Consider the following 26,699-nt stretch of genomic DNA (forward strand, 5'->3'; position numbering starts at 1 on the left):
GTGTGTGTGTGTGTGTGTGTGTGTGTGTGTGTGTGTGTGTGTGTGTGTGTGTGTGTGTGTGTGTGTGTGTGTGTGTGTGTGAGGGAAGCATTTGTTTGAGTTTTGTCTGAGATTAACTCAAAAGTGTTCAGGGTAAGATTTACACTATAGACTTATTGATTAGAGGATTCTTTCTGTTGCCTCTTCAGCATATTTAAGAAGTTACTTTATCTGCAGCTCTGCTATTTGTTGAAGATCCAATATCCAAAACGTGAATTCTATCTTATTATTGTTGTTTGTTACTCTTTTCTGCTGTGAGCTCATTTTGCAGCATGAATATGGTGATTCATTCGTGGTTATCAGGGCTGCTGTTTTCTAGCTTGTTTCATTTTAGTTGTCATTCAGATAATAAAATCCAAACTGTTCATTCTTCCTTTTTATCTCACGCATTTGAATGGTTTTGCCTTCATCAGTACACAGAAATGTGTCACTTCTACCCTCACCCAGCAGCACATGCAGTCACTTCCTTATTTCATGGCGAGAGCAGAACTATAAACAAAGTAGCTCTTTTATATTTTTGGCTGCTTGTCCAACAGACTTGTGCCAGTAATACATCAGAGTAGTAGTTCCCTACTGGTCACCGCTCCTAAATTATCCAGCTGTGTGTAGCTCGGGTTAGAGATGCTTTATTTGGATCTGCAGTATAACAGCTGGACCTTCTTCTGAGCAGTGGCCTTAATCATTCCTGCTAAATACAGTTAAGTAACTGAAGTGCTTATTCTATAACTCTGTGTATCTTTATGTAATTGCTCTTTTTAAATACTTACGTTTGCTTCACAACAGCTGCTCTTGAGCTCTGTCCCTGAGTGTTTTTTTCTTCTTCCACAATCAGCATATGCTCGTTTTATAGTGCTTGAAAGTCAAAATACATGTTCTGGGAAAATGTTATCTTTGGCTGATTACTTTCACTTGCAGAAAATACTTTAATTCCAAGAAAATGCATAGGTAGATTTAGAGGATACATGGATGCAGGCAGATCGCACATGTGTGCTCTGCGTGTACGCTCGCGATGACTGAGCTTGAGACTGAAGTCACATTTCTATTCATAGAGAATTTGATTCTGTAGGTCCATGGCTGTATGATGGAGGAATTGTTAAATAACTAACACGGCAAACACTTACAATCCATTTTTACCTTCCAGAAATCAGGAATGGCAACTTAAAGAGCATCCTGGGTCTCTTCTTCATCCTGTCACGCTACAAACAGCAGCAACAGCAACAGCAGCAGTATTACCAGTCCCTGGTGGAGCTCAGCCAGCAGACCAGCAGCACCGCATCATCTGCCAGCAGCCACAAATCACAAGAGATGCAATCCAGGTATGTTACACTAAACATGGACACAGATTTTCATGCCGATCAGTCTTTGTTTTGCTTCCCTTGTGCTGCCTGCCTGTTTGGGATGCATGCTTGATGTTGCAATATTCATTGATTTATCACTTTCAGATGCTCAATTAGGTCCTGTTACAGTTTTTCTAAACAGAAAACTGAGGGATGTGACCTCCTCTCTGTGGTGCAGGAAATGAATAACAAGATACAAAGATGATGATTAAGGTTTTTGCTGCATCAGCTCCATGTGTAAGACGAGGCAAGTTAGCTGACAGAAAGCAAAGAAGCTACATTAGTCAACTCAATTTGATTTATATACTGTAGAGCTTTTTAAAACAACACAAGCTGACCCAAAGTGCTTAATGAAGTATTGAAATCTTAGTCTCTGATCTCACTACAAAACACATACTCCTCACAGAGTTGAGAAACCAGACTTGGCACACAGGTACATCTCAGACCTGACTCAGGTTCTAATCTGACCATCCATTGAACAGAAATCTAATCTAAGCCTGTGAGCCTGTGTTTAACAAACACATGTGAGAGTATCATTGATCATTTTTTGTGCCTGACAGAAAATAAATGCCAAACATTTGCTTTATAAGCACTTCAGTGCAAAAGCTGACAGCATCATTTAGTACTAAGGTAGCTATAATAAGCTAGAAGATGTTGCAGAACTGTTTCATGGCTTTTCATCAGGTGAGGACCCCAGAGGTGTTTAATATGACGATGCTTGTTGTATGTTTATTTAGAAATACAGTATAAGAAGACGTGGATTATACAGCAGAAGTGTTGGCCTACAGAGGGATGAGCGCTGTAAAAGGCAGCAGAAGCAAAGAAGGCCTGTACTTGTGTGATGTAAATAGACACAGCAGCATTTAAAAGAAGGCCTGAGACACATGAGCAGCATTCCCCCCGGCCAGATCGAGTTACTACACAGCCACACGGTTTGGCTGTGATGTTTTCTATTAGTGTGTGACTGTAGAGAGAGAGTATATGCATTAAACCAGTGCAATAACAGAGTTAAGTCTCAGTATTTAAGGAGTGGGCATGTGAGTAAGATGATACTGTCGAGAGCTTTGACTTCACTGTGTTTGGTTGAGTTAGGAGATGGTGGCAGTGGGGTCAGTGTATCGTGTCTTAGGGGGGTTATTAGGGGCACAGCTGCCTCCCATTCCCACCCTCTTTATTCCACCCCCACAACAGGTGGTGAATGCTCTCACTCTCTCTCTCTTTTGAACACACATACACAAAACAGTGAATTGTTGGAAGCACATCGCTGTGTCAACCTAGTTTCAGACTTGACGAATCAATACATACACACTTAACGAGCCATTACAGAAGCTGCACATTTCCTCATCTTTTTTTAGTTTAGATCTCAAGAAAGAATTTGTTTCAACCAAAGAAGTGTCTCAGATGATTTCCATGTAGACCCTCACTGTCTCTCTTCTGCACTAATAAGTGAATAATGTTGAAGGCCACAGTGGAGGTCAGTAGAGATGGCACCATACCACTTTTTTATGTCCGATACCGATATCATAAATTTGGATATCTGCCGATACTGATATGAATCCAATATAGTGTATTTTTTAAATCAATAAAACTGTTTTTTTAATATCTTGCTGCATTTTGTAGAAGTTCATACTCAAGTTAAAAAAAAACCCACTAACGCTATTCTGTTATACCTGTATGTAAAAAATAGACTGCACCCAAAATATTTTATAGTTCAGCAACACTGATCAATCTAATAAACTTAAACCTGCTCCATCCTCCCTATTCTGGTATTTTAAAGAGTACTTAGTGGAAATATTAAGCAACCTAACTAATAGGGTTGCAAACTTCCAGCAAAAAAAAAATAGGGAACCACCCCACACCCTTGTGATGCTTAATCGATGTAATCAACTTTAATTTAATGCACGTGTAAAAAAATAAATAAATAAATAAAAAATGCACAGAAATCTATTATTTTTCCACAATAATTAAATAGATTCAACATCTTTCTTCAACAGAACTGCAGACTGCACAGATGGTACCTTCCCAAAGGAAAAAGTACTACAGCTTACTAGGGTATATTAGACTTAATAGTTACTATATACAGTAATGGACTTCTATATGTTTTACATCAGATTAAAACTTTGGATGTAAGATTCAGATAATTATTTATTAAAAGCTACACATTTTAAATGAGAATAAGAAAGAAAAGTATGTCTATGTGCCCCCTTTTCCCTGTTCATGCCCTCTCGGCCCCCCTGGCTAAACTTTGCTAGATCCACCCCTGCACAGTTACCAGCCGTCAGCTGCGTAGAAAAAGATCCTGGTGTAGAAAGTAATGATAAATAAATTCTAACAACAGCTTATCAAGCTTAAACGTGCTGCTGTTGTTCAGCCGCTGGTTTCCTCTTTCTGGCGCCAAGTGGGCGATAAACAAACAAGAGAGACGGACTCGCGACAGAAAAGCTGATCAGCTGATCATTGATCAGTTTCATGATTGAAGTAGCAGCAGGAGAGGGAGGGAGAGAGAAGAGGTAAGTCGCTCCATATATCGGTTGTTAAGCCTAATGCTGGAATGCTTTACAAACATTCAGAGATGAACTTACACACTTGCTTTACTTCTCTCTGGGATAAAATGCCGGTTTGGTAGCGAGGCTCCAAATGCTCAACCAGACCACCGACAGGTCTCACACGCCACAGCCGCTCTATCACGTGAAGCATACTGCTCCGACATGCTAAGGTTATGAGCCGAGTTACGCCATGTCGCAAGTTTTGTGAGGTGCTTTTTTGATATTTGATGGATCGATTACATTTTTTATTTCTCTCCAATATCTGATCCAGTAATTTAGGTCAGTATCGGTCCGGATCGGTCCGTCTCTAGAGGTCAGAGGATCAGTCCATGTCTGTCTGTGAAAAATAAGCTATCAAAATGTGACAACATCCATAGCTGATTGAAGACAGTCTGCAAAGGTCAGAAGGAAGGATGGAAATGAAGGAACTCATTGATAATGTTGCTTTCAAATCAGGAAAAATATTGTGTTAAGAACAGTCTAGAGATGCAACATAATTTGACCTGTCATCAATTGAAATCTCATGAGCTGTTGCTGGTTTTTAAAGCAATGTTTTAAGAAGGTCCCACAGTTCTGAATTGTGTGTCTGAGTGTCAGTGTGTGAGTCAGAATGAGCCAGTCATGAATGCATGACTCAAACATCATAAACGGGTGATTTAATGTTCTCAACCAAATTCCCCGAGTATCACTTTCCATAATTTAATGTATGTCATTGGCAACACGCAGGATTTATTTCTCATATCGCCACAACGTAATTGTTCATTCATTCATTCATTCATTCATTCATTGTTAGGGGTTTTGTTAACCGCAACGATAATCAGATAATTAGACTTGTGTTAAAGTAATATGCTGAGTCGAGTATCATAGCTTCATAGTTTCAGCACATGTACTACTATATTTTAATAATACATTACACACATGAACAGGAACATTTCACTGTATATTAAAGAAACACAGACTCCATGAAGTTGAGTAATTACCACCAGAGCACAGGGAGACATTTACTTTTCATATTATGTCTAATTCAGATGATATTAAAGCATTGTAAGTTTCTTCTGTGTGAGGCTTCATGTCTGGCTGGTGCAGGCTCCACTTCCTTTTCACTCTCAAAACATGGAAATGTAATTAAATCTATTCATGGAAATCTACTTTAATTCTCATTTTTGCAAGCTCCCGTAAGCTCCAGTCGACCCTGAAGATTTAACATGTCTGAATGGATTTTGTTTTAAAGTTTGCAAATGATCTCTTCCTCAGAGATACACACACATATATACACACTCACACACAGAGATTCATTTGGGCTGCTGCTCATCTGTAGTTGTGGTATGGGAGCTTTCTATAGACAGCACCTGCTGGCCTAGCTGGTGTCTCCAGGGCAGGGGATGAGATGAGTGTGACTCTGTATGTGTTTAAGGGGAACTCCCCATCAGACACAGCACGACAGCCCCGAGCCACAGTCTTTCAGTCTTTCAGTGCTCTACAAGGCAGGGGGGCCCAGGCCTGGCAGGGCACAGCAAACCCTCCCTCTTATTATTCGCCATGTCCCGGGGCGACCACGTTGACCCACTGGTATGGCGCTCCTCGCGTCTGCCCACCGCTGTGTCTCGCGACAGGAAGAGCCGCTTGCCATACGGGAGAGCAAGCATCCTGGCCAAGATTGACTCATCTCATAGGTATAGTTGGATCTTGTAGAGTGTGTGTGTGTGGTAGCATCCAGGCACTGGACAATATTTGGAAATTACACGATGACATGAGGAGGATGGATTAGTCTCAGTGGCATCGTGAACTGGTAAATTGTTCAGTTCCTCTTGTTTGTTGGTTTAGCCTTTTATATGACATGTTTTATGTTTAGCTTTTTATTATAGGCTGTTAATACGGACACGATGTTTGCCAGTGAGAAGTTGAAATGAAGTGTGTTCAAGACATTAGTCTGTCAACAGCTTATTTAATGAATGGGATACTACACTGTAAAAACCCAGTTTTGTACTGTATGTATTTGAAGCTAATTATCCATGCTCCAGCTCCAATAGTGCTATGCGCCTGGTTGGAAATTTTGTTCTTGATTTTATAGCAGTATTTAATTTTCTACTGTGTCCTGCAGAATGTTCCAATCCAGTGGCAAAATATGCAGTTTTTATGTTATTCTGGACACGGCACCACATTTGGTCATGTGGCATAATGCCTCTGAAGATGTGGAATAGTGATGAATTTGCTGTTTGCATCTCATCTTTTACTAAGAGGTGGTTGGTTTTCCTTTACCCATAAATGGGTAAAGGAATAAATGGCAGGTCAGAAATCATTTTTGCACATTGCTGGTGCTTTCAACCTCTTACTGAATGGTGTGTTACTTTATTGGTGTTGTGACATTCAAGTTCCTCAACTACTTGCAGCATGTTGCTTAGAAACTGCTGCCTAGCCAGCATTATTGTAAAGTAGATGTGGAGTTGATACATGCTGAATTAGGTATGTGGCTTTGTGTGAGATACTCAAGCTTGAACGCTCTTTGTTGGAAATTCATCCCCTGATGTCAAGGTCAGATGACATCTTATTACCTGCTATCATCACAGTGATTCGAGCACACAGATGCCTCACGTTTTGGCTCTGAAACCCATCAGTTTTAGTTTGTGTCTGACCTCAGCGATGTGGCTACCAGGAAGCTGAAACTGAAATTAATAGCACAGCAATGGTATCCAATATGGCTTGCATATGCACTGCAGTGTCGCGGACTATTAAAGAGAGGCCACGTTGATGTATGTTGTATACAATGAAAAGTGACAGACTGTAATCCCCCACCCCTCTCGTCTCTACCACCCCTATTCCATCACCATTTCTTGATCCTGCCCTCATGTGTTCTGGTGTTTCTTTTTTCCACACTGGAATGATCTGGAATGTTGTGGGTTGGATTAGCACCCCAGGCTGGAGACTATACCATTGCCTTCATGTTTCATTACATTTAATATAGTTGGAAGTGAGGGTAAGGATGGGTCTTGTAATGGAAAAAAACACAACACTCTAGGTTTTTTTACTGTCCATATACTGCTAGAACTCCCGCATTATTTTTCCTTTTCGTTATACTCCTGCAGCTTCTGTTGCCTTTAGATATTACCTCATCCATGCCTTTTACAGCCCTTTACTCTGAGTATGGGTAAAAAGAGAGAAAGGACAGAGAGCAGAAGGACAAAAGGTTTTCTTAGAAAGAAATACAATGCACAAACTTAGACTCCACCTTCTTTTCCCCCCAAAATGCTGATAGAGCACTTTAGCATGTGACAGGCTCCACTAAACTGTCACACCTTGGCTTTTTTGTGCAGTAAAGACCTCTTAGAATATTTACAGGAACACTTACATGCTACTAGGAGATGACATTGTGGGTGTCTTGTTGCGAGTATTCACTGATGTATCATTTATTACATAGTTCATTATTAACATGATGCAAAGGTGCTCGTCACTATAATTGCGTTCTACTCTCTGCTCAGGAGCTTGTTAGAATAACAAGGTGTCATGAAAACCTGCAAAGGCAATTAGAGATGTACTGCAGCTCTGCATTCATCACAGGTGGGTTAAAAAGGAATTTAATTGTCTGGAGCAAGAGGTGTAAATGGAGAAAGATGAGAGAGAGAAATGGAACTTATAGTAAAGATGGACAGTTGAAAAGTTAATAATTTTCCCACCACCGTAAAAGGGCCTAATCCTTCATAGTTTAACTTATGAACAAAATGATTCTTCTGCTCTCATTGATTCTACAAAATGATGTATGTGTACTCAGCATATTTAATCAAATCACTGCAAAAAGGCCTAGACCAGCCTATTATTGTACTTCTACATTTTTAGGCCAAATTCTGTTAAAGTAGGAAACAGCTAAAGATTTTGCTGAACCCTAATCCTCATTTCTGTAGTATATAATTGTACTGCAGGTTTTGTAGTCATTTCTTCTTTAAACCAGTTTTTTCTTTTTTAATCATCTTTTGGTGGGTGTCACCTGTGCCTGAAATATCATAATGTAAAACCTGTTAGCACTTTTTCATAATCAGTTTTATGAATAGCTGAGTGGTGCGAACTTACAGAAGATAGTTGCTGTGCCTCATTCAATGACCCAGTATAGGTAGTTTATTGTCCGTCTTGTCCACTTTCAGTCACCAGTGCCAAACCAGCAGCCCACAAACACAAAACAGAGAAGGAGTTGTTCTCATTTGTCAGAAAAGAAGGAGCTCTAAACAGACTGCTGGTGTTTGCTGCTTCCTCTGTCCTTCAGCCGAAGCAGCTCTGCAAACTCTGAGTAGAGGACAGATTCAAGGTTTTACTACTGAACTTCATCTTGTTCTCATTCATCAAGACAATGATTGGAAAGCTCAGGTTTCCACCTGTGATCAGCCTGTGAAAGGTAATGTTAGTTCAAAGGGTTTCTTCTGGGAACTAGCTTAAATTTGTCTAATATGTAGCAGTTAAATGTGTCTTCCGGACAAAGGGCTAGCAGCTGCTAGCAAAGCATTGATTTGGTTAGAATCCACAATTATTGTGGTCATTGAAAGTTTTGTCATCTTTGTTTGTTTTATTGTCATTAGCTAGTAACATGATTCTGCCATCACATATGCCTAATTGAACATTTGATGTTTATTTTTTATCTTTCATTTTTGTAATTTTATCTATTTTATATGCTTTTATTTAACATCATTTAATCATCAGATTATTGTTTAGTACACTAGTATGTTAACATCTTGGCAGCTAAGGAGTAGGTAGCTAATGTTTCCATTGTTTTAAGTCTATTTTCTCACTAAAAAACAAACAAATGACGTAGGGGCTAACATTTAAAAGCAGGTCAGATTACCATGGTAATTGAGAAGGACTTTACCAGATATACAAATGGTCAGTAAAAGCACATCTTTATTGAAAATACATTCTACAAGTTGCTTAATTACAAACATGTCAAACATGAATAGAGTTTCCTTTCTGTAACAGTCATTCCCATCTCTGCCAATGACTAACTGTGACTGGTGCTGTGGGTATTTCCTTTGCCTCTGTCTTGTGTGTTTCTTCAAACCATGCCTTCAGAAAATTGTTTGTGAAAGTTGTTGTGTGTGTGTGTGTGTGTGTGTGTGTGTGTGTGTGTGTGTGTGTGTGTGTGTGTGTGTGTGTGTGTGTGTGTGTGTGTCAACAGCCCTATAAATGGATTAGGAGATGTTATTGGCCTAGTCATAAGTGTGTGGTAACAAACATGTGTGAGCCATCATGTGAAAAATCAAAGAAATGTGCACTGGCATGCTACAGTATTTACCACATGCTTCTTCTCTTCTATCCCTTGGTCCATCTCTCTCCCCCTCCTATGCTTACATCTGAATGGCTCCCCTCTCACACGTTATTACATTAAGACATGGATTAAGAAAATTCCAGCAAGTCACTGGTCTTATTTCTTATCTGACTGTGTTAACAGTGTTGCCCATCTTCTCTGCTTTTTCCTCAGTCTCACAGCACGATATGCAAGTCCTCCAGGCCACAGTGGAATAGGTTCACCACAGAAGAAAAACACCAGGTAATTATGGAAAAATAGATCTTTAAATGTCTTTATTTTATTTGTTAAGCTAATTAATATGTGCAATTTAGTTTTTTTTCAGGGAGGGCTTTGAAGAGCTGCTCTCTCCACAGTCAGGTCAGAGGTCAACAGGCAGAACACCTTATAAGAATTTTGTGTTTTGTTCTTGGGTTCTCAGGATGTAGCTGCAGTAGCTTTATGGTAGTTTGAACGAATGTGTGACAGTGAAGAGCAGAATGTGATGTGCTAAATGTTCGTGTGCTTGTGCCATTATGTTCCCACATGAAATACAGACTCCTTAAACATTATGAGTCCATCACAAAAGGTGTGTACTCACTACATGGATACAGTATTTCTGTAAAGATGCTTGCTAGGAATTTGTTTCTAAATAAATATGAGTAAAACTGGATGCTACCTCCTGTTGACAATCTCACAATCTCAGTCTCAGTGAGATTACTGTTTTAGTGGAGGATTCAGTTATACCAGTGCACAGAACCTTATGCTTCGGAGCAGACGGTGCTTACCTCTGGGAGCCTGTGCTGCCTAAGAAATGTTTTTTGCGTATTGTGTCCCTTAGCACTTTTAAACATCTTGACAAAGATGCTGAATAAATAACTACAGTGTTGCAAAGCACTTTGATATAGCTGCTAGGCAGGGAACCTGTGTCCTGTGTGAGCTGGTAAACTTATAACAGCTCTAAACATGAGCATTAAGGGTGAGAAATTCATTCCCAGATATGGGCAGACCAGAACAACAAAGATAAAAGGGATTTTTCACATACATGCAAGACATACACTTTAAAATGTAGCCACACGTGCTGCATGTGCACAGCCTCCTTCAGCTGTCTGATGCTTGCAGCATTTGTTCCAACTCAGAAGCAGTGGGAACCAGCACGTTGGCAAATAATTCCTCTCCAGCCACCACTGAGCAATGGCAAAAATGCTGCAGCCAGCAGTTCCAGCCCTATGGGTGATAATCTGCCCTCTCACATCACTGCTGCTGCCGCTCTGCAGAAATAGCTCTTTAATTCCCCACAAACAGATGAAGATACACATACGCACGCGCACACAAACAAATCACTTATATTAGTGAGCGGTGACAGTGCAGGCACTCTTCTCTTGCCATCTCATTTTCATTCAAGGCTGATTACCACAGTTAATTACTTTCTTGCCTTCTGAGAAGTTATTTTTAATCACCACGAGTTGCCTCCTCTGTTATCCCCGAAGCAAGAAAGTTTTAGCAATTCTAAAATAGAAATAAATTGTTGTGTGTCTTTCATGCTGCACTGTGCTGAATGTGGTGAGGAATGTTTCCCTCAAGGTACTAGGAGCTTTAGTGTGCTTCTTACTACCTCAGAATGTCTGAGGTGCTTGCTTGTTAGCTAGCACTCAAGGACCTATCCAGTTTACACCTGGCCTTTTCACTTGACACAGTCACATTCAGGCTCTTTGTTTCCCTTTTGTCAGTGGTGGAAACTGTGCTAAATATTTTTGTATTTTGTATATCAGCTAGACAGTGTTGAGCTCTTTGCTATAATCTGCCTTCTCTGATGTTGGAACAGTAAACGAAACATAAGCGCAGGTTATGTTTTGGCTTTCTGTGCATAATAAGTGGTGTCAACAAATAGCTATTCATATGTTTCACATAATGGGTTGTGGATTTTTAATCTAGTTCCCTTTGATGTGGACATCTGACCTGAATTACAACAAAAGAGATTTACTTCCTGAATAAACTGCGCTAATACCTGACACTACCATGGGCTAGGTGCTTTATTTTTTTGTGGATCACCACTCAGGACTAGTGATGGGATTTCCAGCTCTTTTTAGAGAACCGGCTCTTTCGGTTCGGCTCACTAAAAAGAGCCGGTTCTAAGAGCCATTTCGTTCGCAACCGACACATCACTACTCAGGACTTATGGATGCTAACTAACTTCTGTGTACTGTCAGACAACACAACACTTTATCCGTTTTATGTTTTGTGCCCTTAACTCCAGTTGTACATCTTGGTAGACACACAATTCTCATCCTTCACCTCTTTCTCACATGGTGTTTCCAAGGGGTCGGTTTTTGATTCTTTTTTGTTCTCTGTCCATTCTTATTTTTCCATTGGGTTCATGATCTGAAAATATAGCGTTAATTTCCCCGGTAAGAGGATTATGTACAGCTTTAAGTTCCATTGATGGGTAGGAATGTAAGTACAGTTCTAATTTCAGTAGAATATGTGACGTTGAATGATGGTGACACTTTATTCAACTCAGAAATATTGCAAAAGTTAATTTATTTTATATCTCAAGTGGACCTTGAGTTGAGTTGCCTTTCTCTCATTGCCATAAGTCCATCTCCTGTTTGTTTGCTCAGCTCATGTTAGCACAGTCTTGACAATTTAGTTATTTGAGTTATTCTGCTTTCATTTGACATATCAGAGCAGCTGAACAACACACTGAAAGTTATAAAACCATCAACATGTTTTATTAGTTTAGCTGCCATGATTTCAAATAGAGTGTACATTAGATGTTGCGTATTAAATGTCGGTACGGTGTGGCCTTCATCTTAGCAGCAGGGAGTGATGTTTGGCAGTTTGCTGGCCACCCGCCTACTTGCGGTATCTTTCTACCATTTTAATAAGCCTGATGTGGCATTGAGTGGCCATGTGGGGGCCAGATGTGTCAGAGCAGATGTCTTACACTCTTGCAAATACAGGGTTATAACAGATGTTATAAGAACTAGTCATGAGATAAGGAAAGGGCTGTTTTGAATACACAGACTCAATGGCACAACATTGTGAAGGGCAGAGAACTCTCTTTGCTCTGCAAGGATTTCACCCACCTCCCTACCTCACCTCAGATCTGTCCAGTCTAAAACAAATTCCCTGTCGAGGAATTGCATCACATTTTCTCTCTTCCATTTTGCCGATGTATTATCAAACATGTATTTTGGAAGATGAAAGAATCTTATGATAAAAGGAACTACTTCTGATTACCATCTGAATTGCCTCAATCTCCATCTCATTTCCTACTGTTTATCTCTCATTTTCTCTTGTCGGGGTTTGCAGCTACAGCGCCTTCCTTTTCTGATGTGCACCCCTGTTTGTGTGCACTTTCATCCCCCCTCCCATTTCATATTTTTGTTCCTTTTAGATCTGTTCATTCTTTTGTCTTTGTCTATCAATCTCGTCTGTTCCTCTCGTGCAGACTAAATATATTAAAGCAGATATATACTATTAACGCTAGTCTGCCTTTGTATGCATTTCTGGGCGCAATGTTCTGCATTATGTGCATGCTACTATACATCTCCATCTGTTTTTGTTCTGTGAATGGCAGACTCAGCTCTGACCCGAGAACCACCTCCTGCTGCAGCTCACCGAGGCCTCTCGGGTAAAGCACCAGTGTTGCGCTCAGGCCTGGATCAGCATCTCTTAACAGTCAGCTCGTCTGCTACAAATGAACAGTGGGATGCAAAATCATATAGTAATTCAAAGAAGGGAAGTGCGAGTAAGGGACACATTTGTTCCTCTTGATGAAGTTTTGTGCACAGGAGCATATTTTATTTTTGTCTGTGTAAAACCATCTTTTCATTGCTCAGCACATGGGGCTGACATATTTGGCAGTTTTTGTTCTGACTTCCTGCTGCGCCTTGTTCCATTTTCTGAGGGAGACACCCAAGTTGCCTTGAATTTTTGTAGTTAGATCCAAATAATTTGCTTCTTGCTGCCATAATATAATTGCTGGATTTTAATATAGTGCTTTGTTTGTTCCTTGTTGCATCACAGACTGGAAGAGATACCTGGTTAGTAACTAACTTGCTTTGTTTACCTGAGCTACCTTCCCAGGAAAATAAAAAACAGTCCTGCTCCAGTGATATTTAATGATGCACTGGAAGCAGTTTTTTCAGCAGCTATTTTTTTAATAAGACCTTCATCCAGGCGATTTGGTTGATACGGCGAATTTCTGCATCGATGCCATGGCATGTTTTCAGACATAAAGGAAATTGATCCTGTGCAGTGAAAAAAAGACTAGGTGGGAGCCAGTCTTTTGCATAATGTGTGAAAATATTTTAGATTTGTCAGCGATTCACACATTTTCCAGAGTTAAACTTGAAGTTCAGATGCAGATGAGTAAATAAATCCCCTAGATGAGATTTTCTGTCTTATAATTCCAAGATAAATTTGTGCATAAAACCTTCATACCTGTGTCAGTCAGAATTAAAACGATAGCATCGTGTGCCACGAGATGGGACGCGTATTTTACCCGCTTAGTGTTTTGGACTGTCAGTGTGAGCTTGTCCTCAGTTGTTGCAGATTCACGCGTGTCAGGAGGGCAGTCAGCAGCTTTTAATTTGGCTCTGTTACTCACCCTCATTTTAAAGTCTTAGAGTGATACTTTAGGGAAATAAAGGACTGAGAAAACTTTGTTGTTCCTTGATCAAACTCTACTCGTATTGATTTGGTCACTGATTGTTTTTTGTTGGTGGTGAATTGCTTTGCAGTTAACTGATGCTCCGAACACTGAAATTCAGTGTTTAAAATCAAAATAATGTTTTTTCTCAACTAAAGCATATTGAGTGAGAGAGAACTGCACTTTGTGTTTCCTATGAAGTGTATCATAGTTGGCCCATGTGGCAGAGAAATAGAAGAGTACCGAAAGCAGTGGCGGAAGAGATTTCTTAGTAGTCAGGAGGTTTGTTATCCATGCTAGATGTCAATCTGTCCTTTCATTTGTTTATTTTCATGAAAGCCTTAAACACAGAATGGAATATATGAAATATGTTTTTCCCCCAGAGGGCTTTTCACCACTGCACAATTCAGAGCCTAAATTACGTTTCCCTCCGACATCTCGGCTCCATCTGCGATACAGACAAGCGACATATTCAGCATAGCAAATCAATTATCTTTAAGGTCATGGCAAAGTTCATGCAGAGACATCAAGTTGTTACAGTCCAGCGTTTTCTCTCTCTCTCTGAGAAGATCTTGACTTATACATTTTCTATTTCACCAGAAGTTGTTTTTTTCAAAGTTCCATAAACGTTTTTTAAGGTTTTGAGCTATCTCTGCCCTTTTTCAAACCTGCATTTTGATATTGTTTCAACATGAAAACAGTGTAAAGCATCTGTGGGAGAAACCAAGGCACCAAAAAAGGAAAAATCATGTTGAGTTACAGCAGAAATAGATCCAGCTTGTCAAAATCTTTGAACCAGCTGCTAAATGTGTTTTTGAAGAAACGTGCTAACAAACAGATGTATGAATGCATCTGGCACACCACATAAAAAATGCAGCATAACGTTACTGTACAACAGGTTTTTGATGAGATTCTTCTTTTTAACACGCTTCTGGGAGTTGTGAAACTCCTCCAGCTGCAGCATGGCAAATCACCATTTGACACTGGCAGCTTTGACTGTGTCAACAGAAAGAAATGATGCAAAAGTGTGTTTCAAAAGTAGACTGACTGAAAACACAAACCCCCCTGGTAGATGTGACTGTAGTTCCTTTTTATGATCGTTTGAAGCGAAGGAAATATTTATATCACGCGTGGCTTTACAGTAGCTCTGATCAGCTCTGAGCTTTCAATCAGCCTGTCATGACACAGACTCTCAGCACATGTGCACCTGAACACACAGTTTTTCTTTTATCCTCCCTCCTTAGCCCAAGATGAAACAAAGACTTCTGATCTCTCTTCATCTTACACACTGACACATACTGAATCCAGGGCTGGTTATTTGTGAGAAAATATACCAATATTTGTAGATTTTTAAATCTCAATGTGTATCTCATCTGTTATTGTGTCTAGTCGAGGCCTAACAGTTAAAGGTAACAGTGCATACTTTAAAGGCGCTTTCAGTGGAAGTGACGGGACACCAAATCTCCGTGTGCTTTAGGTGAAGCTAATGTGAGATGTCATCAGTTAGTTAAGCCGTGCTTGAGCTTGATGTTCTGGAAGGGGTGGTCATTTTAGTACCTTGGTGTTATTCTGTAATTCTGCTGTTCCCTGAAACAAGAAGGGTGACTTTTGCACATTTGAACTCCAGAATGACTGGATGAAAGTTATTACTGACAAAGGACTGTTGATTTTAAAGTATCCCCTGTTATAAATAAACCACCTTTCCTTGACTTTTTTGGGTTGAGTTAATGTGCAGTCATTTTACTTATCATTGTTCTACCTCTCCTGCAGGTTACCAGGGCCCTCCAGAGTACCTGCTGCGGGCAGCGGGGCCTCCAGGAGCCCAGGCTCATCCAACCTCAACCGTCGGAGCCAGAGCTTCAACAGCATTGACAAGAGCAAGCCTCTTCAGTATGCCAGTGGCAACGATAGAGGTAAAGAGTGTGTTTACAGAGTTTGACTATGGGGTCAGGGGTAGGCAACCCCAGGCCTCAAGGGCTGGTGTCCTGCAGGTTTTAGATGTGTCCTTGATCCAACACAGCTGATTCAAATTGCTAAATGACCTCCTCAACATGTCTTGAAGTTCTCCAGAGGCCTGGTAACGAACTAATCACCCTGGGTGAGATCTAAAACCTGCAGGACACTGGCTCTCGAGGCCTGGAGTTGCCTACTCCTGCAGTAGGTATAGGCAGTGATTTTCCATTCCTCATCCCAACCACTTGATGGCACCACTCACACAAGTCAGACAGGCTGATGTCACTAGTCTGAACTGGTCTGCTGAATCATCCACTGCTCTTCATTCCAACTGAGTTGGAATAGATACCATTAAGTGGAGGTGGTGAAAATATTCACAGCACGAATAGAGCTGCTTGAGAAATGAGCAGGGGGTGAATCCAGGAAACCGCTTTGTCAAGTACGATCAAGCTAATAAGAGTAATGTTTTTGAGAAAAGGGTCTTACAGAGGCCAAGAGTGAGTGTGTGGCATTTTATTTAACAGAAAAGTAATTACTGAAAAGTCCTTGTTGTGTTAATGGCCACATTCTGCTGTGAAGAGTAAATATATCCATTCGTAATGTGTTAATTACACAATTCTTTACTGTTGGCTCGTTCGATCACTTTATAATAGCTTTAAGATTTTGTCATGGCTCATTCATAAGAATTCTTATGAGTTATTGGCTAACACAATGCCAGTAATTAAAACATGTTCTCATGCCTCAGCATCATCATAATAATAACGCCACTCCTGAAGGTATATTAACAAACCTTTTACTTTGGCAAAAATGTTTTCTAACAAAAGACAGCCAGCATTTATTCTTAAAGCACTGCACAGTCATTGAGGAAAACAGTGCAAAGGATCAGTAGATGGTGATGTAGTGGAGGAGAGACACAGTGAATGGCACCCAACAGAGATAGCAGTGAAATGCCTGCAGCAAACGCTTGCTGCATTTCTCTCTGTCTTCCTTTTAATCCTAAAAGTTCACATGTGCACTCACCCTTCCAGTTTCTGTCTGAAACTTCAGATTCTTCAGTGGAAGAGGGAGGTGAAAGATAACACAGAAGGATGGAAAGATAGTATGTGATCAATCGTAACTGAAAATTGCTAAAAACGGGGAATAACAAGCTCTTGAGAAACTGACATTTCACATTAGTCTTAATGTGCTTTTAGTTATAATTGGGTTTAAATGTCAGGGGTTTTTTTAGGTTTATTATGGTTATTAGTTACATCACAGTTTCAAAGGTTTCAGTAACATTTTCCCCTTTTTCTCCTGAAAATGATACGCAGGGTATTAAAGGGCAAATGTGTCTTTTTCCAGTGGAGTCTTGCCAAAAGACAAAGCCTCAGTTTGGAGAGATAAGCCGGTAGGACTGGTGCTTCACTGCAGGGGAGATGGAAAAGGTGTTTTGGTTTAAAATAAAATAGACAAACCAAAAAGTGGAGGGGGGATCAATTGTTGAGGAAATGTCAGCTATGCAGTCGGATCCTTCTGGCCAAAAACAGGTAGCAGAGAAATCAAAAGGCACATAAACAGATACAGGAAGTGTCTGCCACAAGCTTTTTCCCCTCCTCTCTTACAGCTACTTACATTCGCCCCTTATAGGACATGTTCTCGTTTAATGTGAAATCTTTTCATCTTTTCTAATTGTGACTGTGCAAATTCAGATTCCTAATGGAAACAAGTACAAATATAGTATTCAGCTCTGAGCAGACAATGCTGTAATGTTCCTCCCAACCTCTAACAATTTTTACAGATTTCATTTTCTTATTTATTTGATATTATTATGCATAATTTCTTTATTTTCATTTTAATAATGAAGCCAGGCCACTGCACAAATGAGTTTGAAAGTGTTTTAATATTATTTAAGAAAAACTTATCACATTTTCCTCCTTTTTGCATAGTTTCCACCTGTTAGTACTACAGCCATTTAAGATTATGGAGATTACACATGGCAGTTTTTTGTACATGATGTCGACTTGTCTGATCTATAAAAGGGGCAGGGTTTACTTAAAACTAGCGTTCTAGTTTGTTTCTATATTTTTTTTATCAGAGCCAATAAGCTCCAATGGCCAGGTCAATATATTATTTGATTTTATCTGTTTGCCATCTATTGGTATGGGCATTTGTAACAGCGGACACATGAAAAGGGAAAGACGAAACAGGAGAAACATCCTTCATATATTTTCAAACTACATTGTCATACTGTTTTAGTAAGGATTTGCAAAAAATGTATGCACAACAAATACTTCAGAAATACTTCTGTTTGTGTGTCAGAAAGAAGATAAAGAAGCAGCTGTGAAACTCCAGTACTCCAGAGTGGAGAAGGTGCTGGTTTCCTTAAGCCGATAATTTGTCTTACTCACAGTGATGTGAAGTGGGAAGCAGAGCAAGTTCAAATGTGTTAAACTGGAGTGTGGCCAGTGTGTAGAAACTCACACCAGGTGAATTTCAGTCTTTAACTGTGTGGTAAACAGAAGGGTTTGTCAGTACATACATGAGTCAGGGGCACGTGTGCTTCTGACTTTGTGTGTGTGTTTGTATTTGTTAGCAGAGGGTCCACCGCCACCCAGACAAAGTGGCATTTAATTCCGTGGTCGCTGAGGCAAAAAAGGAAAATAAGAGTCTGTTGCCACGGCAACAGCAAGTCACTGCACGGTGAAAAGTGTGGTGGTGCTGTGAAACTGCCTCTGGGGTGGGGAAGTGATGAGCGGGGAGGAGGGAAGGGGAATCTCTGAAGACAGGGTTAATTGACTGGACACACAAGCAGAGACACACACCGCAGGCAGACTCACACAAATGCTCGCCATCTCTTTCATTCGCAGTCAGATTTATCAGATATGTAAAAGTCATTCACTTATCTCAAAAGATGGGGGCCAGCATAGTGGTCACACACACACACACACACACACACACACACACACACACACACACTCACAATGTATGCTGTAATCAACGTTTATGCCTGTGCCACATGACTGCCTGGACAAGAAATGACCATCTTGAGACAGTCTTGTGATGGGACCACATAGGAACAGCTATCAACATATTCATATTCAGACTCATAAGTACACAGTAACTATAAAGTAATATATTACTATTAGTTGCAGACACAAGTAATTAGTACATATTTGTTGAACTTGGGACTAATGGATCTGATTACACATATTTTAACCTGGCTCTCGTTTTCATCTCATCACCTGTAAAGTTTTATTACTCCACACTTAGGAAGCTATCATGCTGACAAACTATTCCCACAGACAGCCATTTAATACCTTGCAAAGTCTAAATGCCTTTGTGCGTATTCCTGCAACAATAAGTGTTGCAGGAATAAGCATAAGAATAAACTCCAGGACTTTGCCAGGAAGACACACGCTCAAAACAACAGCTATGCTACTGGAGCTGCAAATGTTTTTTCTTTGCACCAGCATTTAACTGATAAGTCTTCAATCCATATTTAGCTCTTTTGGTCTCATCTGAGATTTGAAACTTTGGTATTGTGACTTATCTCAGCTTTTAAACCTATTCATGGTAGAAAAAGAGGGGGGCTGCCAGTTCATTATCCTTTTTAATTGACTTTAAACTGATTTTGTTGTTGTACAGATATCCTTTCACACAAACCCACCAGCACATTCAGAACAGATCCATACACTTTAACACATGTTAAAAAATTATTTTATTTTAACATAGATTGGCTACAACAACACATATAACTGCAGTTCCACTTAGACTTACACCCTAGCAGACACTCCTTTATTTATTTAACTTGTTACAATCATTCTAATATTAAAAAATTGTTATTGGCTAAAAATGTCTCCAGTTGTCAGTTGCTTGTCACATTATTATATGGTTATCCAAATCAATCCTTAACTAATGTGAAGCCAACAGATTTTTGCTCTAGTCCAGGGGTAGGGAACTCCAGGCCTCGAGGGCCGGTGTCCTGCAGGTTTTGGATGTGTCCTGTGATCCAACACAGCTGATTCAAATGGCTAAATGACTTCCTCAACATGTCTTGCAGTTCTCCAGAGGCCTGGTAACGAACTAATCATTTGATTTCAGTGTGTTGACCCAGGGTGAGCTCTAAAACCTGCAGGACACCAGTTCTCGAGGCCTGGAGTCCCCTACCCCTGCTCTAGTCAGTCACTTTTAAAGCCTTCAAAGTGTGGCCAAACCATTATCAGGTATCTTACAGCCATTTCCTAAATTACAGTTTAAACAATATTATATAAAGGAGGGCCTGACACTTTACAGCCTGACACATTGTGCTGAATGCACTGAGGTGTTTTCAGGCATGTTTAAAGGTTTTACAGGATGTTGTCAGAAGCATAAGCCGGTTAAAGTGTTTCGGCCCCAGCCACAGCTCAATCTGAGCCCCCCTCCTCTGCCTGCCTGAGGAGGCTTTAAACTGCAGAGTGGGGGTGACTCACAGCCAGCTGAACCCTGCTCACTGTGCTGAGTGACAGCCAGACAGACAGACACTCAGTCTAATGGAGCATAACTTCATGCTGTCACTCTGTCGCCTCTCTCTACTTACCCTATCATAATTCTGCTGATACTTTTTCCCCGCTATTTGTCTCTTTCAGTTAGAAAGTAACTCAAACTTGTGTTCATGGGGAGGTGAAGTTGTGTTCATGTGCATACCTAACGCAAATGCTATACTTGTAAGGTCTGGGATAAAGTTTATGTATAAAAGAGATACACAGGTGTTGATGATCTGTGAAAGGTAGTTATTTATCTTTCATATAGCTGTATGCAGTATAATTCCAGCTGTGTGGATGAAAGTAGAAAGAGGAAAAAAGAAATGCAGAATATGAATATCCCAAAATAAAAAATGTTCAGGGAATGAAGCTGCAGAGTAAATAAAAAAAAGCTTCTCAAACTTTCATTTGTTGTTTTACTCATTGGGAGGTGGATCTTTTCCAGAAAAGGTCAATATTTTAATTGAATGGCTTCCTTTCAGGAAATTCTCCTTTATTATTTATGATGGTGAGAATTTGTTTGTCACTACCATAACATGATAGCCTGTCCTTTATAAGTCTGTTATATACATGTATACATGCGGTTACAGGTTACAAAGAATTGTAACAAGAAGGTAAAACACTGTTGAATGCAAACTCCTTGTAAGACACCGGTGTTGTAATAAACATGAAGTCTTTTCTTTTAACTCAACTCGCTGTTGATATCCTGTCACCTGAGAATAAGCTCTGGGGTTTTATTTTTGTAATTTTCCCCAAATAATGTAAGAGTTAACTATTTTTTGCTGAATGTGTGTAAAACCACAAAGGAAGTCAGCAGGGAGTCAGCTGAGTATTCTGAACTAGTTTTTCTTGTCAAATAAATCCAGGAAGCCTGCGGAAGTGTAGCATTTTAGCTAATAACTTGTTGATAAATGACTATGATAAAAAGTAAAAAAAATAAAATAAAATAAAATAGGAAAATTGCATTTAATTATCAAACTGCAATAAAATTTGGGGAAACCTAACACTTTACAGGTAGCGTAATGCAGCATACATGACTAATCCTCCTTTTTGTAATCAATTCTGTGCAACATCTCAATGGGAAAATCATTCCAACCAATCTCATCACAGAAAGATTAGTAATAACCTGTTGCAGCTTATCAATTGGTTATTTGAAATTGCAAATTTGTACATCAAAAACTGTAATTAACCAGATATCCCTTTTAATCATCATCCTGTATTTTTCTTTCTCTCTACTCTCTTTGTTCAGAGGCTGTGAGAGGCATCCCAGTACCTAGTGGGATGAATGGAAGTGGTGTTGGTGGCATGGTTCCCACCAGCCTCAGCGGGCAGCAGCTGGCCTCTGCCATCCCATCCCCCACAGCTGGCAAGTCCTGGCGCAGCAAGTCCATGAATCTTAAGCACAGCGCAACTTCATCCATGCTGGCAAGCCCTACACACTCCCCTTCTACCACCCCATCACCACAAGCCCCAGAAGGGGATGGGTCAAAAGTAGGGTCAAGTGTTGCACTGCCTCAGAGGTCAATGCTGGAGAAATTTCGGCTGATTAACCCCCGATCAGCTTCAAGAGCATCACCATCTGTGGTGGAGATGGCTTTGCAGGAGGAAGATGACCTATCAGAGTATGGTGAAGATGGATTGACGCCTACAGGGTCAGCGTGCAGCAGTGTTAGTAGCAGTGCTACAGCCAAACAAATGGCTACAAAGACCCCTGCATCGTCCCTCACCGCACCAAGCAAAACGTCCTCATCTTCACCCTCTTCTTATTCAAAGGCGTCCGCCAGTGGTAGCAGGTCTCAAGCCTCCTCCAAAGACAAGGAGGACAAGAGCAAGTCTGGGAAGTCCTGTAAGGACAGCTCTCCCCCAAAAGAGGAGCGCGACACATTTCCCGAGTCCACAAAGAAGTCCTCAAAAATTGCCAGCCTCATCCCAAAAGGAGGGAAGTCATCGTCAGGGAAGAAAGATGGTGGCACCCCCTCAGCTTCAAGCGGCATCCCAAAGCCAGGACTTAAAGGTCCCTTAGCATCATCAGCAAAGCCGCAAAGTCAGTCCCAGGCCCAAAACCAGGCCGCCTTAAACAGCAGCGGAAATATACGGGGAGGAGAGGGAGAGAGGGCCAAGCTAACCAAAGGGGGGCAAAGTGGGAGTTTCTATATCCAACGCTCCGTAGGGGGCTCAGAGGGCAAACGGACCAGCATGACCTCGTCCACCAGCACCTCAGCCCTGTCTGCGTCCACTGTGGGAGGAAGTGGGGGAGGGGGAGGAACACCAGGAGGAAATGGAGTAGTTCAGCTTCCCCAGCAGCAGCAGCACAACCATCCTAATACAGCTACTGTGGCCCCCTTCATGTACAGGTGAGGCGCGTGTGTGTGTGTTTATTTGTCCTATCGTCATTACTCAAAGGACACCCAGCGAGAGCAACCTGTTGACCCGTTTTTTGCCTGCACACATTCGCACATGCTTACAGTCATTCACACACCCCATGAGATCTTGGAGTTCTCCCAGTGATCAGCTGGAGCCTCCCCACTGTGCGTCTTGCTCTCGCCTCCACATCCCTTCACAGGCATCACTGAACAAATTAACATCCACTCCCTGCTGCTTGCCAAAGCCTATTATTTAACTGTCTGGGTTTCATCTTTGATGTGAGCATCCAGACATTGGCAGTGTTCAAGAACTCATTCCCCTTCTCCTCATTCAGCCAGTGTTGTTAGAAGCATGCATCTGGCACATGGTTTCATGATGTTACAGCAATCAGAGGTGCAGGAAGTGGGTAAATCCCAAAGAAAAAAAATAGTCTCTAGGATGGCTTTGTGTTAGGAGAGAAAGGGAGTTAGGAATCCCATTAAACAAGACTAAATCCTTCACCCTTTCTCTCTCTCTCTGAACTACCTCCTCTGCAGCGCACAGTCAGCTCTGCCACATTCAGCAGTGCCTCTTTCGAGCATTAGCATTCCTTTAATCCCACACATTTAGTGAGCTTCTGCGGCTATCAGTCCTGAGGAGATAATGAGTGATAGTCAGCTCTGAAGCAGGGAACTAAAACTTAAAGTGTGAAAACACAGGCAGCCTACTCAGTGAGCAAAAAGTAAACAGAAGCATTGAGTGTAGTAGAAGTGGATGGACCATCTGTGATGTTACCCAGAGTTTTCTGAGAGAACATTTTAAAGCTTGGACTTCTACTCACTGTTTCTTGCCATCTTGGTCAGTAATTGGAACTAGAAAGTTCAAATTTGGCATCCGTCGCAGCTGCTCCTATATATATCTCTCAGTTGTTAAGAAAGTCTCTTTTTTTTGGGGGGGGGGGGCACTTTATCAACTTTGCATCTGCAACAATTAACTTTGCAAGAAGTGAATCGTACTTGTTATTAATCTCTGGCTCTCTTCCACAGCATGTCTTTTGTCCTGCCTTCCTTCTCTCACCCCAACCGGTCACGGCAGATGGCCGCCCCTCACTGAGCCTGGTTCTGCCTGTTAAAAGGGAGTTTTTCCTTCCCACTGTCGCCAAAGTGCTTGCTCATAGGGGGTCATATGATTGTTGGGTTTTTCTCTGTATGTATTATTGTAGGGTCTACCTTACAATATAAAGCGCCTTGAGGCGACTGTTGTTGTGATTTGGCGCTGTATAAATAACATTGAATTGAATTGAATCTGGAGGGTACAAGAGAGATACATTGGAGTGTTTTAATTTGTTTATCATTAGAAACAACAGACATGCAGAGTTAATGGGTTGTCAGAATATCTGTGGTGTTAACGCTGGCCCCCTCCAAAAGTGTTACAGTGAAAGTCACCTGTGCTTTTTTACATAATAGTAGGTATGAAATTGTAGGCCATCCATCCATCCATCCATTTTCTTCTGCTTATCCAGTTCTTCTTGTAGAGGGCAAGAGACGGCGTACACCCTGGAGAATGCTCAATGCCCCACTGCCGTGCTATCCCATCTTTTACACATATTACGTAATAATGTGTCTCAGACTATACTCGGTGTTGAATAAAATTCTCGAGGAACAGTTCATGTGCAGATCTTAACCTTTTTGCTGTGTTCTAAGATATATCCTTCCGTTCATATATCTGCGGCTTCCATCTTCATGTTCTTCCTCATCCAAAGCCGTCACCATGCATAAAGGCCCCCTCCTGTGCTGCCAGCATTTTTGCCACAATTAGGCATCCTTGTCTCATTTGGATTCTTTCTCCCTGCCCACTTAAAGTTGTTGTATCTTCCAAGCTTAACAGACCACTTTTGTGTGCAGAAATAATTTTTTTCCCATTCTCTTTCTCATGCACTCACAGTTGCACCACAGAGAAATGTAGTTTGCAATGCCCGTTCTCATCCTATGCTTCCATAACCTAGGTTGACCGGACAATTTTTACAGGGGGCGATTAAAAATACAAAAATTGTTGGTGCAGTTAATTTTTTTTTTCAAAGTTCCGCAGCTTCAATCACATTTCTTTACATGACCAGCAGTAAATCTTCTTTTTTAAAGCAGCAGAGTCAAATATCTTATTACTGCGCGCACCCCCCCCCCCATATCTATTCTCTTATTTTTTGGGTGATACTGTGCCATACAGCAATGGTAGTGAATATCTGTGTCTCCGTCTTTGTGAATCCACTGAGGTGAGGGAAGCTTGCAGGAAGAAGAAAAGCTTTTTCACATGAACTGAAGTCACAGGCGAATGCTGTTGTCACAATTGGAAGCCAATTTTTATCTGCAGCTCTGCAGGTGGTGGTGGTCCCTGGTGTGTGTCTGCGCGCGTGTGTATGTATTGGAAGAAATGCATGGTGTTCAGTAGCTTGTGCTTAGTTCTCTGCCTGCCTGTTTTTTGTTTTCTCAGTTTGTAATGCAGTTTTACTGTGTGCATTTCGGGATTTTGTGTGTGGTTTAAAGTGTTAGTTTGTATGTGTTTCACTGTTTGTGTGTTCCTGCGTGAGAGGGCTTTCTGTTGGGTTTGCGTGTCAGCTGTATAACTGTGTTGTTCTGTGCCTTTAGTCTGTTTTTGCATGGTTTTGTGGCATTTTCATTGTTCAAAGTTTGTATGTACATGTAAGACTGTTATCTTATGAGGAGTGTTGGACTCCACCTTTGTTTCTTTAAATCGGCAAACAAACAGTGTGAGGTAGCTCAGGCTGGTGGAGAGGAAGCACACAGCAAATTTAGTTAAATCCATCCCTCCATGACTGCAGTGCCTTTAATTCAGGTTAGACTGAAATATCTGATAAACCTATCTTCTTAACTGCTGTGTGTTATTTGTTCTTTGTGCCTTTAGGACATTCTCAGAAAATGACTGCACCATGGTGGCCCCAGCCGACCCCTGCCTCAGCCCCACCAAGGGAGAGCTAGTCTACAGCAAGACAGCCAAACAGTGCCTGGAGGAGATATCAGGTATGCACCAGGTCACCACACAGATGTGGGCTCCGCTTGGAGGATATTTCTCAGTGTGGGTGTGAGAATGTGCATAAGTATCTGTGCATTATGATCTGTCCCTGTAGATAAATAATTCTACTGCAGTGGTCTGCTACATGCTAAAGGAACTGATTTAAAATGACATTTTCCTTCATTAAACGATTGGAACAAAATGTGTTAGCTTAGGTAGAGACTCTTGGTACAATATGGATTAGCTGTCCACACTGATATTTGTCAGAGACGAGGTTAATGGAGTATAGGTGGAAAAGTAGCTGCAGGATCAGAGAGCCTTTTGAAAGCTGCTGCTGTGGCCAACTCAGTGTACTGGTATTATGCAGCTGGTGTGTGAATGTGCTAAAGTGAGTCTGTTTGTACTTACTGGGAGGGTTCCTGTTCTGGGCTGGTTTCATGTAGGGAAAGGAAAAGGTCAGCAGTGACAGCTGGACACGGGGAGCATCTGCAGCTATGTTTACTTCGCCCCAGGCTGCCACCAGCTGATATAATCGCATTGCTGCACCACCACCAGTCACCATGATACATACATGTACATGGTTTATCATTGCCAGTCTCCGAGTATTTATCAAAAACATTGACAAGATCGGTATGGCTGTATGTAAAGCTTCACACATAACACATATACACACATAAAGTGGAGCTGTAGGTTGTCTTCATTTTGGAATTACAGTACTGTGGCGTTTTTCTGCATCTGAGAGTTCAGGACTGAGGGACATTTGACCAGTTTTAAAGGAGTTTCTAACCACAAAAGCCCAGACAGGAGAAGGATGAGAGGTTAAAGCAGGCACCAGACCATCAAAACACAAACTGCTGGCACAGACAAATCTCTTTGTTTCAGTTGCATTTTACCAGTTCCAAATGAAGAGGTCACTGTGACAGCTCTTTCGTCCTTTATAGCTCTTTGGTCTGCCTTCAGTTCAGAGGTTACATCTGTGGTAGATGTGTCCTCTCTCCTTTTTCTTTAGCGTCATAATCTTTTCATCACTGATTT

General features: G+C 41.1%; 1 protein-coding gene across 8 annotated transcripts in view; it reads left to right on the top strand.

Moving 5' to 3' along the window:
• The window catches only part of nav3 (neuron navigator 3), a 408,804-nt gene that overhangs the window by 308,899 nt on the left and 73,206 nt on the right, over window positions 1-26,699 (top strand). For all 8 annotated transcript variants that reach the window (XM_012915615.4, XM_076876163.1, XM_012915613.4 and 5 more), the window contains 5 exons: window positions 1,181-1,355; window positions 9,381-9,449; window positions 15,613-15,755; window positions 21,544-22,648; window positions 25,557-25,672. In XM_012915615.4, coding sequence (XP_012771069.2) covers window positions 1,181-1,355; window positions 9,381-9,449; window positions 15,613-15,755; window positions 21,544-22,648; window positions 25,557-25,672 — 1,608 coding nt within the window. The remainder of the gene's footprint in view (window positions 1-1,180; window positions 1,356-9,380; window positions 9,450-15,612; window positions 15,756-21,543; window positions 22,649-25,556; window positions 25,673-26,699) is intronic.

The sequence above is a fragment of the Maylandia zebra genome, linkage group LG17 (assembly GCF_041146795.1).
Source record: "Maylandia zebra isolate NMK-2024a linkage group LG17, Mzebra_GT3a, whole genome shotgun sequence".
NCBI classification, from domain to species: domain Eukaryota; kingdom Metazoa; phylum Chordata; class Actinopteri; order Cichliformes; family Cichlidae; genus Maylandia; species Maylandia zebra.